Source organism: Molossus molossus, unplaced genomic scaffold (assembly GCF_014108415.1).
Source record: "Molossus molossus isolate mMolMol1 unplaced genomic scaffold, mMolMol1.p scaffold_m16_p_12, whole genome shotgun sequence".
NCBI classification, from domain to species: domain Eukaryota; kingdom Metazoa; phylum Chordata; class Mammalia; order Chiroptera; family Molossidae; genus Molossus; species Molossus molossus.
This window is the reverse complement of record NW_023425347.1, coordinates 63,381,355-63,395,138: the sequence shown is the minus strand read 5'-3', so window position 1 is coordinate 63,395,138 and position 13,784 is coordinate 63,381,355. Positions and strand designations below refer to the sequence as shown.

The following is a 13,784-nucleotide window of genomic DNA, read 5'->3' as shown; positions in this document are numbered from 1 at the left end:
GGAATCTTCAGCCCTCCTGTGACACAGGAGGAAGGAGGTTCAGAGAAGCAGGTCACACATCAGGTGGGAGGCCCCTCTCTAGCCCCATTCTCCTGCCTCTCACGCCTGGGGCAGGGACCTGGGGTCGGAGCTGGGGGAGCACTTCATTGAGGGCCATTATTTCTGAGAATCCTTCCTCCTCCAGCAGGGCTTGCTCTCAGATTGACCTCTGTGAGAAGAAAAAGCCAGTTCCATCGAGTAGTTTGCGGCAGAACACTCAGGCCTGTGGTTTTCCTGCTTTGGGCCTCAGTTTCTCTTGCTGTAAAAGGGGAACGAGGGGGGCTAGGGCTCCGGCACCCTAGATCCCTCTCCGGCATCCTAGATCCCCCTCTGAGCGTTGATGGCTCTCCGGGCAGATGTCCGCGTCCCCAAGCGCTGCCGGTGTGTGTGGGAGTGTGGGGGGTTGGGGGCAGGACAGCCAAGGACAGACAGTTCCAGGTTCCTCGTGCTGGGGAGCCTTTACCCCGCCAGCCCCACTCGCGCTGTCGCTTTAAGGTCGGGCGGGGCCGGCGGGGTGGCACCTGGAGCCGCCCCGGAGTGGCCGGAGCTGGTGCTCGAGTGTCCGCTGGACCAGGGAGGGGTCCACGAGGACGGGATCCCAGGACAGGTGAGGCGGACCTCGCCTAGAGCCGGGGCCCAGAGCGCCGGGCCGCAGTGGGCCAAGCCAGGGCTGGGGCCGGTTACCGCGCGGGTCGAGGGCGAAGCCCCAGGCTCTGCGCGCCCCGCGGCTCCCCGCGCAGCGCCCCCACCCGGTAGCGGAGCGGCTGCTGGAGCGCGCGGCTGGCCGGCGCCTGCCCGGTGAGGTCGGCTGGGCAAACCCGCTCGGGGCGGGGCGGCGCGGCGGACGCGGCGGACCCGACGGACCCGACGGACCCGACGGACCGCCACTGGCTGGGAGACGGGCGAGATCCGAGGACAAGACCCCGAGCCCGACCGTAGCGCATCTGCGGGGCGCGGAGAGTGGGACTAGGGGACCGTCGCCAGAGCCACCCCCTAAGGGCCGTCCCCGCCTGCACAGCCGCTCCCAGGGTCGCGCTGCCCTTGGGTCCACAGCCACCATGCCCTTACCCCCGCCCGGGTCCTCACGCGGGACCTCGCCTGACTGCCTCGCGTGATGGCTGCGCCCCAGGTGGGTACCGCTGTCCTCTGTCCCCCCTTCCGGAGCATCCTGGCTCCTCCCAACGCCCAGCTGGTCTGGACCCTTTCTCTTCACCTTGTTACCCGGTGTTCTAACTCACCGATTGGCCGTGGGTGGGGCAAGGCGCTCGGGACCTCAGTTTAGGTGGAGATGATTTGGGCCACTTCTTGTTTAGACCAGATGGTTCAGTTCTTTACAGCAAACTGGTACCTAAAGTTCTCTCGGTAGCACGACGACATAGTGTTATTGTGCCCATTTCACAGAGGAGGGAAGGGGGGCATGGAGGAGCAAAGTACCCTGCCCAGTGTCAGAGCCAGGGCCCGCCCTCTGTCCAGCTGTCTGTGTCACTGTGCTTCACTTACAGCGTGCCACTTTGCCATCTCATCTTCACAACTTTCACAACCCTGGGAGGTAGGACTTTGAGCTCAGCGATGTTGAGCTGCCTGATCAAGATCACAGGGCTGACAGAGTGGCCATAGTCAGAGGAGCAATGCATGGGGTGTAAGAAAAGGCCTCCTCTGGCTGGTGGGAGGTGAGTGGCAACTGGGAGGATGAGGTTAGGCTGGGTCTTGAAGGGGTGGGGCTGTGAAATAAGGGTCCTGGATGGGGACAGAGAGCTCCCCAGGTGGAGAGGGCAACAGGTGTAGAGGCCCCCAAGTGGTAGGAGTTGGAAGTGTTTGTGTGTGGGAGTATGGGGCAGTGAGGGAGGCCCACCAGCAGGCTGAATGCCAGGTTCAGAACTTCTCTGGGACTGGGGTTTTTCCCTCCAGGGCAAGGAGCTCCTTTTTCCTCCCCATCAGGGTACCATGTACACAGTGTGAGAGGCTGTCACTAGAAAGGGGACTTGGCCCTTGGTGGATCTGCCTAGGGCCTGCCGGTAGTGTGTGGGTTCTTGAATTTGTGCAGGAAAGTTCAACAGGAGTCCAGGTGGCTATGAGGGTACGTTTATGAAAGCTGAGGACGGTGAAGCAAGGAAGGGCTTAGGACAGAAGCAACAGGAGAGAGCCTGGGGGTAGGGTGCTGCTTTGGCCCACTGAAAGTCAGAGAAAAGGGGGCCTGGGAGACAGGTTGCACATCTCATGGGGTCTCTTAGAACTGAGGAGATGCACACCTAGGGGGAAGAAGAGGGGAAAGAGAAAGGCATGGCTATGCTCCGGGAGGGAGAGTGAGCACTGACCGGCTCCTTTGTTTTCAGGGTTTTTAAGGGCTGGGAGTTTAGGGGAGGTCTTAGGGGAGATAAATAGTCATCCGCTTTTCCAGGTGTGCCCTTTCAGGGCCATGGTCTCTACTGATTGGCCAGCACCAGGCAGGAGGTCATTCGTCACTGCAGCTGGTCCAGGCATCACCCACCAACCATTGCTGCTTTTCTGGGCCTGGAGCTGAAATACAGCTGAGGCCTACATGTGATCTCTAGGGAGGTGGCCTTTTGTATCTGGCTGTACATTGCTCAGTTTGTGCAGCTATCTGCCTCAGTTTCCCCATTCCATTTGCCAAGGAATTTTCCTAGCTTCTTACTATCCTGCCTCAAGGTGAGTAAGCTGCCTGAAGACCCCTCTCTGAAACAGGTCAGGGGAATCCTGGGCCAGGACACCTGCTGCTGATAGTCAGCGCTCTGATCTGCAATGATGAAAACCACCACACAGCCACAGAACAGGCTGTTCTTCATCCAGTGCACATTGACATCCTCCATCCCCCAGGGAAGGAGGGAGACCCACACAGAGGGAGATGCCCACACCTGTGAGAACAAGCTGAGGGTGATTACAGGGGCTTGTCTGAGGAGGACAGTGCATTCTAGAGATTGAGAACTGCCTGTGTCCAAGACTTACAGATACATCTCTTCACAGCAAGGTCTCAACTTTATATACTAAAAAATACAGATAGATCTTAGCTGTGCACACACACAGGGATTTGAGTCAGAGTAGACCCGTGTTCAAATTTGACACTGACCTCGGCAGACTGTCACTCTCCTAGCCCCATATCCTCAGGACATAGTGCCGCTGTGAGGATTCAGTGAGAGGACACCTGTAAAGGGCTTGGTGTGGTGTCGAGCCTGTGTCAATGCCCAGCACACACAGGCTGTCACCATCATCATGTGTGGAGGCCGAGGGAGAAATGGAAAGGAAACATCCACAAGGGGATCATGCTCATCTCTGGGGAGCAGGCTGAATGACAATTTCTATTTTGCATTTTTATACCCTTCTGTGATTTTCTCCTCTTCCCACAGTAGAAATCATCATACGTTACCTTATGCAGAGCAAGTTCTTCAAGTGTTGAGAAACCCAGTTTACCTGAGTGTGGGCAAAGTCTCTCACCTGTTTCAGCCCCTTCCTGTCCGTGTGATCTGGGGCCAGGTTTCCTCCCAAGGTTTTTTTTCCCCTGTGTATTTTTTCTTGACCTAATTGAGATAACACTATATGCATAATTAGGTATTCCGAGTTGAAAAAGATATAAAAAATATTTCCCTCCTGTTGTTAAACATGTAGGCTGAGCTTGACTTTTAAAATGTCGTTAATACTCCATCCAGAGGTTATGCCATGATTTACCCACCATTTCCCTAGAGTTGGATATTTTGGCTCTCTCCAAATTAAGGTCGTTATAAATAAGGCCATAGCGAACATTTGTTTTGTACAGTTTTGCTTCATATCATGACTTTTACCTTCAGACTTCTCAGTGCCCTCCTTCACACTTGCTCCTTTCCTGTCCTGGGTTTTGGTGTCCCTCTGGAGAAGGAAGGTGACACCTCTTGGGATGGTGACTGGGTGGAGTGAGGCAATGCGTAACCAGCCAGCCCTGATCCCGGCAGGCCTGGTAGACCCAAGGGGTGTTTACTCTTCTCCTGCCCAGCCTGTGGTAGACACAGTGGGGAGTCTTGTACCCACCAGGCAGATGAGGCCTCAGGCCTGGAGAGGGGCCCGGAGTGGACACAGCCACATGCATTGAACTCCTACTCGATCCCACGGGTGGTGCTCGAAACCTCAGACACATTAACTGTGACCTTCACGACAGCCCTGCAACGTTAGGAGCATCCTCTCCACTTCACAGATGAGGAAACTGAGGCACCGAGAACTCACACGACCTCTCCAAGGTGGCACAGTGTCCTCAGGTGGAGGAGAACCAGAACCCGGGTCTCCAGAACTTGGCAGGACTTTTGCATGCCCATTTCTTCTTCTCTTTCTTTCTCCATGTCCAGAACTGTGACAGGGGCCGAGTGGCCTCCACCATCCGCTACTGCATGACGGTCAGCGGCACAGTGTTTCTGGTGACTGGGACACTCTGCTACGCGTGGTGGAGTGAAGAGAATACAGGTGTTCAACCCAGTCAGCCGGCCCCGCCCACTGGGCGCCCTGTGCCTGAGGCCCCCAGGCTCCTGCTCAGGTCCCTCAGCTTCTTCTGCTGCGGGGCAGGTGGCGTGCTGCTGCTCTTTGGCTTGCTGTGGTCCATCAAGGACAGAGCCTGGGGGCCACCCCGATGGGACTCATATCGCCTCTCCAGAGACCTTTACTACCTCACTGTGGAGCCCTCGGAGAAGGAGAGCTGCAGGTGAGCAGGGAATGGTGGGGGCAGCAGGTTGGGGCCACCATCGCTGCAGGCGGGGCATTCCATCGTTGTCCATTTATTCAGCAAACTCTCATGGGGTTCCTTCTCTGGATCAGGCTTTGTCTACGCCCTGGGGACTTAAAGGCTGATCAGCACAGTCTTGGCGGAGTTTGAAAGCCCATGACAGAAGCAGATGTTGGCAAATCAGAGTAGTTAGAACTGTGAAAGAGGCAGAGATACAGGCCTGTGGAGACATGGAGAAATCCAGGAAGGCTTCTGGGAAGAGGTAGAAAGCTGAGCTCAGCATGGTGTGGGGCAGAGTAGCTCAGGGGCTAAGAGCCCAGGCACAGGTGTCAGACTGACTGGGATCCTCTCCTGCTTCTATCATTAACTAGCAGTAGGACTTCAAGTAGATCATGCAACCCCACTGAGCCTCAGCTTGCTCCTGTGAAATAATACAGGAATAATAAGAACAGCAACAATAGCAGCAAACACTTGTGTAGTGCTTACCATGGGCCTGGCACTGTTCTAAGAGCTTTTCATATATTTACTCTTTTCATCCTTACAGCAGCCCCCTGAAGTAGGTACGGTCATTAACTCCATTTGAGATGAGGAAACTGAGCACCACGATGTTAAGTAACTTGCTCAAGGACACCCGGTAGTGTATGTCAGGCCAGGACTTGGACCCAGAGTCTGTGCTGTCCCCCACTCGCTAGCTCATGGGACACAAGGAGAATGAAACGGGGTGATGTGTATTAGAACGCAGCCCCGTGGACAGCAGGTGCACAGGCGCACTCTCCCCAAGCGGCTAGGGCGGAGGGAGGCGGTTCAGGCCGGCCGAAGAGCACGTGCAAAGGCTCGGGGCTGGGGTGGGGGCGGAGACAAAATCTTGCATTAGGCAACGTTTCTCAACCTTAGTTTTCATTTTTACTCCAAGGAGGCTTTTAAGGTATTTTTTTCTTAATCCTCCCCTATGAAATTTAAATACCATACATATACTCTATATTTGTTTATGTTCTATATGTTTATCTGTGCTTTCCATCACCAAGGTACCAAGAACCAATTATTGTCCTGTTGAGAAAGGGAATCATGCTTGCGCTTATTATGTACATATTCGTTCGACCAAGTATTGGGTGTACCCATTGTCAGGGGCCTGCATGCATCTTCTCCAGCCCTTTTGTCCCCTGCAAGGTGAGAACTACTGGTGCCCTTCGCAGAAGAGGGTAGGGTTGGCTAGATAACTGGAAAGTGGCAAAGCCTGCTGGCTACGGAGCTCACGCTCTCCCACACCACTCCTAAGACTCGGACATATTGGGGCTAAAACAGACGTCTGTGAGCTGGCCTGGGACCTGGACACCCTCCTTCCCTTAGTTAAGGGAAAAATGCATGCTGACTTAAGGAATGTAAGAGATTATTCCACTACTGGCTTGTGAATCCTAGAGGTCAGAGACAATAGGATTCAACAGAGGCCACTTGTCCAACGGTGGGGCCTTGACTTGACCCAACTATTAGAGGGAAGGGAGGGCCTTGGGAACTCTCCAGCCAGACTCCTTGCTTTTCGGAGGAGAGGCCTGGGCGGCCCTGAGACCAGTGACCTACCTGTTCACACAGCGAGTCAGTGGTCAGCTGGAACCAGGCCAGGCCTCAGGGCACTCTGGCCCAGAGTCTGCCCCCCCCCCCCAGGGTGGCCTGAGCGTAGGGGGTGGGTGTTGTCTGTACACACAGCCATGTTGACCCAACAGGGTCCAGGCCACAGCTGCAGGTGGGCCACCTGGCCCGCACTCCCAGCCAGGCCAGGGAGGAGGCTCGCCCGGGAGGCTGCCGAATGCTCCGGGTTTGGAGACCCGAGTCTGAGGTTCAGAGCTGGGCGGCTGGGTGTCGGGGAGGCTGCTTTTGCTCATGGCTCTTCCCTGTCCCTGGGGCTGGCTCAGCTCAGCCCTGCTGCTCTGGTCCCCGTGGGGAGGCCACTCTACTGCTCACTCCCTGGGGGCACCTGGCTGAGGGTAAACCCGGGTCAGAGAGGCCTTCTAGGCTGACGCCTCGGCCAGGATTTTCCTCCTCTTAGACCTCACTCTCCATTTATTTATTTATCTACTTATTCTTTCACGTATTTAACCATATTACTAAGCACCTACTGTATGGTGGGTCCTAGGCAGGGCGCTGACAATGCAACACTGGACAAAACAGACACAGCCCCTGTCCCTGGGGGCTCCCATCTTATGTGTGAGCCCCTAAATTGGGTGGCTAAACAGGAGGCCCCTCAGACCCTCCATCCTTACTGAGCACAGTAGAAAAAGCATGGTCTTATTCAGACATGAAGATTTAGTCTCTGCTTTCTTTTTATTTATTTATTTTCTTCTTTTTTAAAAAATCTTTATTGTTGAATGTATTACAGATGTTCCTCATTTTTCCCCCATTGACCCCCTCCTCCCCACTCCCGCCCCCCTCTGGCCTTTTCCCACACTGTTGTCTGTGTCCTTTGGTTATGTTAGTCTCGGCTTTCTTTGATAAGCTGTGTCCTTGAGCATGCTCCTTAGACTCTCTGAGCCGTGTCTAATTCCTCATCTGTCAGCTGGGGCGACAGACCGTTTCCCTGGGATTGCTGCTAGGCTCAGACCAGATGACAGGCGGGGAAGTGTGTACTCTGTAAAGTTCGGGCACACGTTATCTTTAGCTGCTATTACTGTGCTTTGTATTTTACAATGTATGATATGTCCATTAACTGGTTTGAGCTTTAACTGCTCAGAAGTGGAGCAACTTGTGAGGTCAGGGAAGGATTAGACCCATTTTACAGATGACAAAGCTGAGGCATGGAGAGCTGGGGCAGGGTGGGGAGCGGTGTGATGGCGGAGCTGGCTTGAGCTTTGCAGTCGGACAGAGCTGGGCTTTGCCGCCTGGTTGATGTGTACAGTGGTGAGATGCTGTTTCCTATGGTTGTCACGGATGTGAAACAGATGAGAGGGCTAAGTGTTGAGCAAGTAGTATTTCACCCCTGTCCCTTCCCTTTTCCTACCAGTTTGCCTGACTCCGCGGAGGGTGGAGGAGCTGGCACCAGGCCAGGTCTTCTGCCCCAACCAGAGGTGAGCCTTTGCCTGCACGTGGCACCAAAGTGGCAGCCTGCCCGGCACAATGGCAGGGAGCTGTCCAGACACCAGGAACAGAGCCTCCCTCCGACGTGTGCAGTACGGCCGCCCTGCATGGGCCTCATGATCCCCAAGTTCCAATACTCTGGATCATGACCATGGAGACTTGGCGCTGGGTGGGCCCAGCTGACCCAGTGGGTGGCATGAGGGCCACTGCACATCTGCCCTCTTAGCAAACCCCTGCTGTGGGCTCAGCTCACATATGCCCCGCCCTGCCAGCTGTTAGCTGCTGGGGTGGCCCCAAGCATACCCAGTGCCCTATGCCATGTCTCCAGGGCTTGAAGAAGTGGGGAGCGGCAGGGGTGTGGCTGAGAAGTGAGCAAGGCAGGAGATGTGGGGCTCTGGAAGGCTCATTACCTACATTTTTCTGAGTATTGTCAAAGCTTTTTCCTTTTTTTCCCCTACCCTGAATCTATAAAATGAACATTGTTGTCCCCATTTTACAGAGAAGGAGAGAGAAGCTCAGAGAGGGCCGTGAACACAGCTAGGTCAGACAGCAACAGACCCCGGCTTGCCCGCCTCCCAGAGCAGCGGCCTGGGCCGGCCTCACCTGCACAGGATGCTGGGAGTGTAGGAAGGGGTGAGACCCCGCACCAGCTCCCTCTGCACGAGGCTCTTGGCCTGGCTTCCGGAGGAGGAGGATCTGTGAGAGAGTGTGTAAGAGCACTGGATGGGGAGCACCGGGTTTGGCTTCTGGCTGGTGCCCTTCATCAGACTGGCACACAGACTCGGGGTCAACCCCAGGCCCCCAAGCCTGCTTCATGGCCCTGTCTGTGACTGGAGCAGCCTCCTAGTGGACCGCTCTGAGGGCTGTAGTGGGCTTGGGCTGAGAGGACACATTGCCCAGAGACAGGCCGTGTCCCCAGCGGATGATGGGTGCTCACATGAGGGGTATCAGCAGGTTCCCAGCAAGAGACCCCATGAGCCCCTGGAGCAAAGTCCCCTTCACTTCCTCTTTTGGCCTCTGGGCCAGACCCCGTCATCGGCCACTCTGCTGTCTAGATAGGCAGGCCCACTGGCGTGACTGAACTGCTTCCCACCGGCTCAGACTGGTGGCCCTGCGCCAGCAGCAGCCTCCCGGGCCCGGTGGGACTCGCCATGTGGGAGGTCTGGGAGGAGGTGTGCTCCCCACAGCTCTTCCTCTGCGAGACCTGTGCGACTTCGCGACTGCCGGCCGGCCGTTGGTGGGGCCTGTGCACGGTCTCGCTCAATCTGCACAGCTCTGTGGGTGGGCTATGCTTACCCCATTTATGAGGGGAACCAAGGCCCGGATGAATGGAGTTACTGTCCCTGATGGCCCACCAGGAAGGTGGCCGAGCAGGCGGGAAGGGACCGCTAGTCAGCCCCCTATCTGACAGCAGCATCCTCAAAGCAGAAGCAGCCCACCCGCACAGAGTACTACGAGGGGGAGGGAAAGGGACTCCCGAGGCGACCCACCGGGGCCCCGAGAGGACTGAGGGCCGGCGTGGATGGGATGTGGGGACCTGTTCTTGGACTGTAGCTGCAGAGCCTGGTCAGAGGCGCCTCAGAGGGTTGGTCTGTGCTCGAGTCCCTGTGGTAGTTCATTTCAGGGAGCTGGAGGCCAGTCTCAGGAAAGCCACGCTGCTCAGAGATAGACGAGGTTGAGTTCATCTCGGAGGTAGACAAGCAGACGTACTCACTGGGTGGACTTACCACCTCAGGGCCTCAGGCGTCCAGCTGGGCACAAGAGTTGAGGTCTCCCAGCCTGCTCTGAGCATCCGCAACTCCGGCCCTTGTAAGAGACAGTGCAGTGAGCTGGGAGCCTTTCTGCCCATGGACCATCCATCACTCAGTCTTTCAGCAGACACCCCCAGCACCTGCCCTCAGCCCCGGGACACTCAAAGCCAGTCCCTGCCCTAGAAGACACCAGGCGGGCCAGTGTGGAGACAGAGGGGAGCACTGTGGGAGCCCAGGGCCGGGAGCGGGAGCTTTGCTGGGGAGGTGCAGTCGGGAGAGCTTCCCAGAGGAGTCTCAGAGGACACGTGGGGACTGAGCAGCAGGGGAGGGTGGGGGAGGTGAGGACTTGCCCTGCAGAGAGAACTGAGGTGAGCACAGGGGGGGGGACAGGGGGTCTGAGGTTGGCAGGGGCAGCTCAGGCCAAGCTCCAAGTGTGTATAGGGACTCTGGGGGACCCGCAAAGAATCTGGCCCAGGGCATGCCGCCTTCCTGCCCCCAGCCTTCATCCCTCTCCCTGGCATGCAGTATGTTTTGCCCTCGCCCTTGCTGATAGTCTCTCTTCTCTTGTCCCTCTAGGACCCCAAAGCTTGTTGCTGTCCCCACTTATGAGGAGGCCATGAGCTGCGCACTGGTTGAGGGGTCCCTGGCACCACCTGCGTACCCCTTGGAGGAAGACCTGACGTGCAGTGCCTCTGGGGCTGCCCTGCGGGGCACCCAGCCCGCCTTGCCTCCTCCCAGCTACGAGAGCGTCGTCCTTGCTGCTGCTGCTGTCCCTGGAGAGAAACACCTGGCGCTGCCCGGCCATTCAGACCACAGTAGGAGGAAGCCGAAGGCCCCTAGCGGGCCCGAATCCAGGGACAAACCATGAGCTTCTTCTAGCGTCTAATACAGAGGCTGGTTCACAGTAGGCACTCAGCGAGTGTGTTTCTCAGCGCTGTTTTATCTGCCCATTGCTATGTAACAGATGGCCTGAAATAAATCCGTTTCTTATCTCTCCTGACTCTGTGGGTTGCCTGGGGCCAGCTGGGTGGTTCTTCTGCCCCAGGTGATGCCTGTGGGGCTGCAGCCTTGGGCCCAGCTGGGCCAGAGTGTCCATGAGGGTGCACTCACCTGGCTGGCAGGTGGAGCGGCTGCCGGCGGATCTTACCGCGCAGGTGCGACAACCGGCCCTGAGGCAGAGTCAGGTCACACACTGAATTTATAACCCAAAGGACATGAACTCTACATTCAAACCACCTGTGCCTGGGTTCCACCATGTGCTAGCTGAGTGACCTTAGACAAGTGACTTGACCCCTTTCTGCCTCAGTGTCCTCTGCAAATGGGAATTGGGAATTACAGTGACACCAGCTTCCACTGTGCGGATTAAATGGGATAGTAGCAGCTGACATCGAAGCTTCGCGCAGGCTCAGTGCTAACAAATCAAATAAATGCAGATCTCTCAGCCCCGTGGCAGGTGTCTGTTAGGTCCGTAGTGATTGTCAGAGTTGGCTAGCAGAGGTAACCCCCGCTCCACCAAGGGCAAATTCAGCTTCTGCTCCAGTATCTCCTGTGACAGGGAGCTGGCTACCTCTCCTCCCTTTCCAGATACGGCAGAAATGTCTGCTTTCTGTCCAGCTATATTCTGCATCCCTACATCTCTACACCACCCCATTCACAGATGAGAAAACCAGCTCAGAGAGGTTAAGTAACCTTTCCAGGGTCACACGGCAAGCAGGGGTTCAGGTTCCTGGGGCTCAGTCAGCTGGACAAAGGTGGCATTCCTCGAGGGCCTACTTTATGCTGGGCCAGGCCCTCTGCCATGGTTTTACATCCTCAAGCCTGCTCTGCTGCAGGTGGTCCCATTTAACGGATGTGGAAACTGAGCTCAGGGAGGTCAAGTCAGAGAATAAAGGCAGAGCCAGACCTTGAGCTACCCCCCCCCCCACACACACACCAGTTTCCCATAGGTATCTCGAGGATGGGGTGGGGATTTGTCAGGCTTTCTGAAATTCCTAAAGGGTTAATGGGGTCCCAGGCTGGGAAGCAGAGCCCAGCCTCCCTCCTACCCCAAAGTGAGGAATCTCCCCGAGGCAGGTGAGTTAATGAGTTGCAGGTTGGCTGGGAGGCACCACCTTTGCCTGGCAGGAGCTGCAGGTGTAGAGGGTGGGGAGGGCTGGGAGCCTGGAAAAACCTCTTCTGCTTTTCTTTCTATACCAACCAATCTGTGAGCGCCCCCAGCATGGGCAGTGACTTGCTCAAGGTCACCAGCACCTTGGAGGCTGAGTCAGGGCTATGGCGTCAGCCTCCCGTCAGGCAAACCCCCTAACCCTTCTGAGCTGCAGTGGCCTCGCTGTGAACAGTGGCCCTGTGCTCGCTGGCAGGGCGTGGGGCGGAGGAGCCAGTGAGGCCGGGTCTGCCACCCACAGCCCCCACCAGGCACCCGTTTGCTTCCTACTTTCCTTCCTCCTGGGCCTGGCGGTTGGCTTCTTCCCCCGGTACTCAGAGCCCACAGCCGGTGCCACCACGCCTGGGATGTCAGGGACCCTCAGGCTCAGGCCTCTCCCACACTTCCCCTCAGCTTATCCCCTGGGGGGCCGGCGACCCCACCCCTGCAGCCTCCACCTCAGATCAGTCAGAAGTTTCTCAGTTGTAAGTTTCCACACCACCCGCCCTCCTCTCCCAGCAACTAATCGCTTTTAAAATGGTTCACTTTTGTCCTTGTCCCCCTGGATTTCTGCTGCAGCCTGGCAACTGCTCCTGACTCCGCCGTCTCCTGCTCCTGTCAACCTGCCTGGAAACCTGAGGCCCCTGTAAAATTACTATCCGATCTGTCCTTCCCCTAGTGACCCTTCTAGTGACCTGGGCCCCGAGGCTAAGGCCACTAGATTCCATTTTTATCATCAGTGCACCTTCCTGGATATTTTTCCAATAATAGATTAATTACCCCTAGAAGTAAAGGAATTTTGCCTAAGATTATAGTTGCCCCACGTGTTGGGAGGCATTTGCAGTCGGTATTTGCAGGTACTTGTGAGCCCAGTGAATAATGTGAGTAATGCTAATTCTGACTTCTGTAATCCCTGTCACATCCACTATTGTACCAGTTCCCCGAGGTGGGGGCGCTCTGTCTTTAAAATCAGACGAGCAAGGAGAATCTGGTGCTGAGGTTCTGGGGAAGCTGTAACCCCCCCAGCCCACCGGTGTAATGAAGTGCCCCTATAGGAGAATCTGGTGCTGAGGATCTGGGGAAGCTGTGACCCCCCCAGCCCACCGGTGTAATGAAGTGCCCCTTTAGGAGAATCTGGTGCTGAGGATCTGGGGAAGCTGTAACCCCCCCAGCCCACCGGTGTAGTGAAGTGCCCCTTTAGAGTTCGGCTGTGCGTCTCTGGTTATCTCGCTGACACGTTACAACACTAGGGGCTCTCTGTTGATGCCTGAGAAAGATGCCGGATACCTTGGCATGGCCCCAGCAGGTTCCAGCCCGTGCTTCCTCTCCGGCATCCCTCTCCTCTGGAACTTATGTCCATCTCTCCATTCCCAAATATGAATCCAGAGCCTATCCTGTTCCAGCACCCGAGGATACCACAGTGAACAAAACAGAGTCCCCACTGCGAGCACTTCAGTTCTAGTTGAGGGGAGACAGACAAGAGACAAACTAAATAAATAATGTGTGTAGTATGAAAGATGGCAATGAGTACTACGTAGAGATGTAAATCTGGAAATGAGGACAGGGAACACCTAGGGAGATGGTGATATACTACCAGGGAAGACCTCAAGGTAAAGCTGACTTTTGGACAAAGACTTGAATAAGGTAAGGGAGGGAGCCATATAGATATCTGGAGGAAGAGCGTACCAGGCAGCAGCAACAGCAAGTGCAAAGGCCCTGGGGTGCCTGTGTGACTGAGCCTCCAAGGTGCTGTTGACCTTGATCAAGTCACTGCCCCAGCTGGGGAATTTCACCAATAGGAGAGCATGGAGCTAGGGTGGTTGGAATGGAGTGGATGGGGGGGGGGGGGCATGGCAGAAGGTGAGCTCAGAGGAATGATGGAGTGGGCGACATGGGCAGATTATCTAAGGTCTTACAGGCTATTTTGAGGTCTTTGGCTTTTACTCTGATAAGACAGTAAATAATTTCAGGGCTCTGAGCAGGAGTGACAAGGTCTGACCTGGCATTTGGATTGGAAGGAGATTTCAGGGGGCAAGAGGAAAAGCAGAGAGCACTTAGGGGGACAGAGATGATGGGTGCTCAGACC

General features: G+C 56.0%; 1 protein-coding gene across 1 annotated transcript; it reads left to right on the top strand.

The window, feature by feature from the left end:
* Positions 1 to 1,153: 1,153 nt before the first annotated feature.
* TMEM61 (transmembrane protein 61) lies at positions 1,154 to 10,481 on the top strand. Its single transcript, XM_036257590.1, has 3 exons — positions 1,154 to 1,168; positions 4,368 to 4,717; positions 10,132 to 10,481. The coding sequence occupies exons 1-3, from the start codon at positions 1,154 to 1,156 to the stop codon at positions 10,421 to 10,423; spliced, it is 657 nt and encodes a 218-aa protein (XP_036113483.1). The 3' UTR covers positions 10,424 to 10,481.
* Positions 10,482 to 13,784: the final 3,303 nt, after the last annotated feature.

Excerpts from the sequence above, each read along its gene's own strand:
- TMEM61 (XM_036257590.1), top strand. Across the intron at positions 4,718-10,131 it reads TCGGAGAAGGAGAGCTGCAG|GACCCCAAAGCTTGTTGCTG; the intron begins GTGAGCAGGGAA and ends TTGTCCCTCTAG.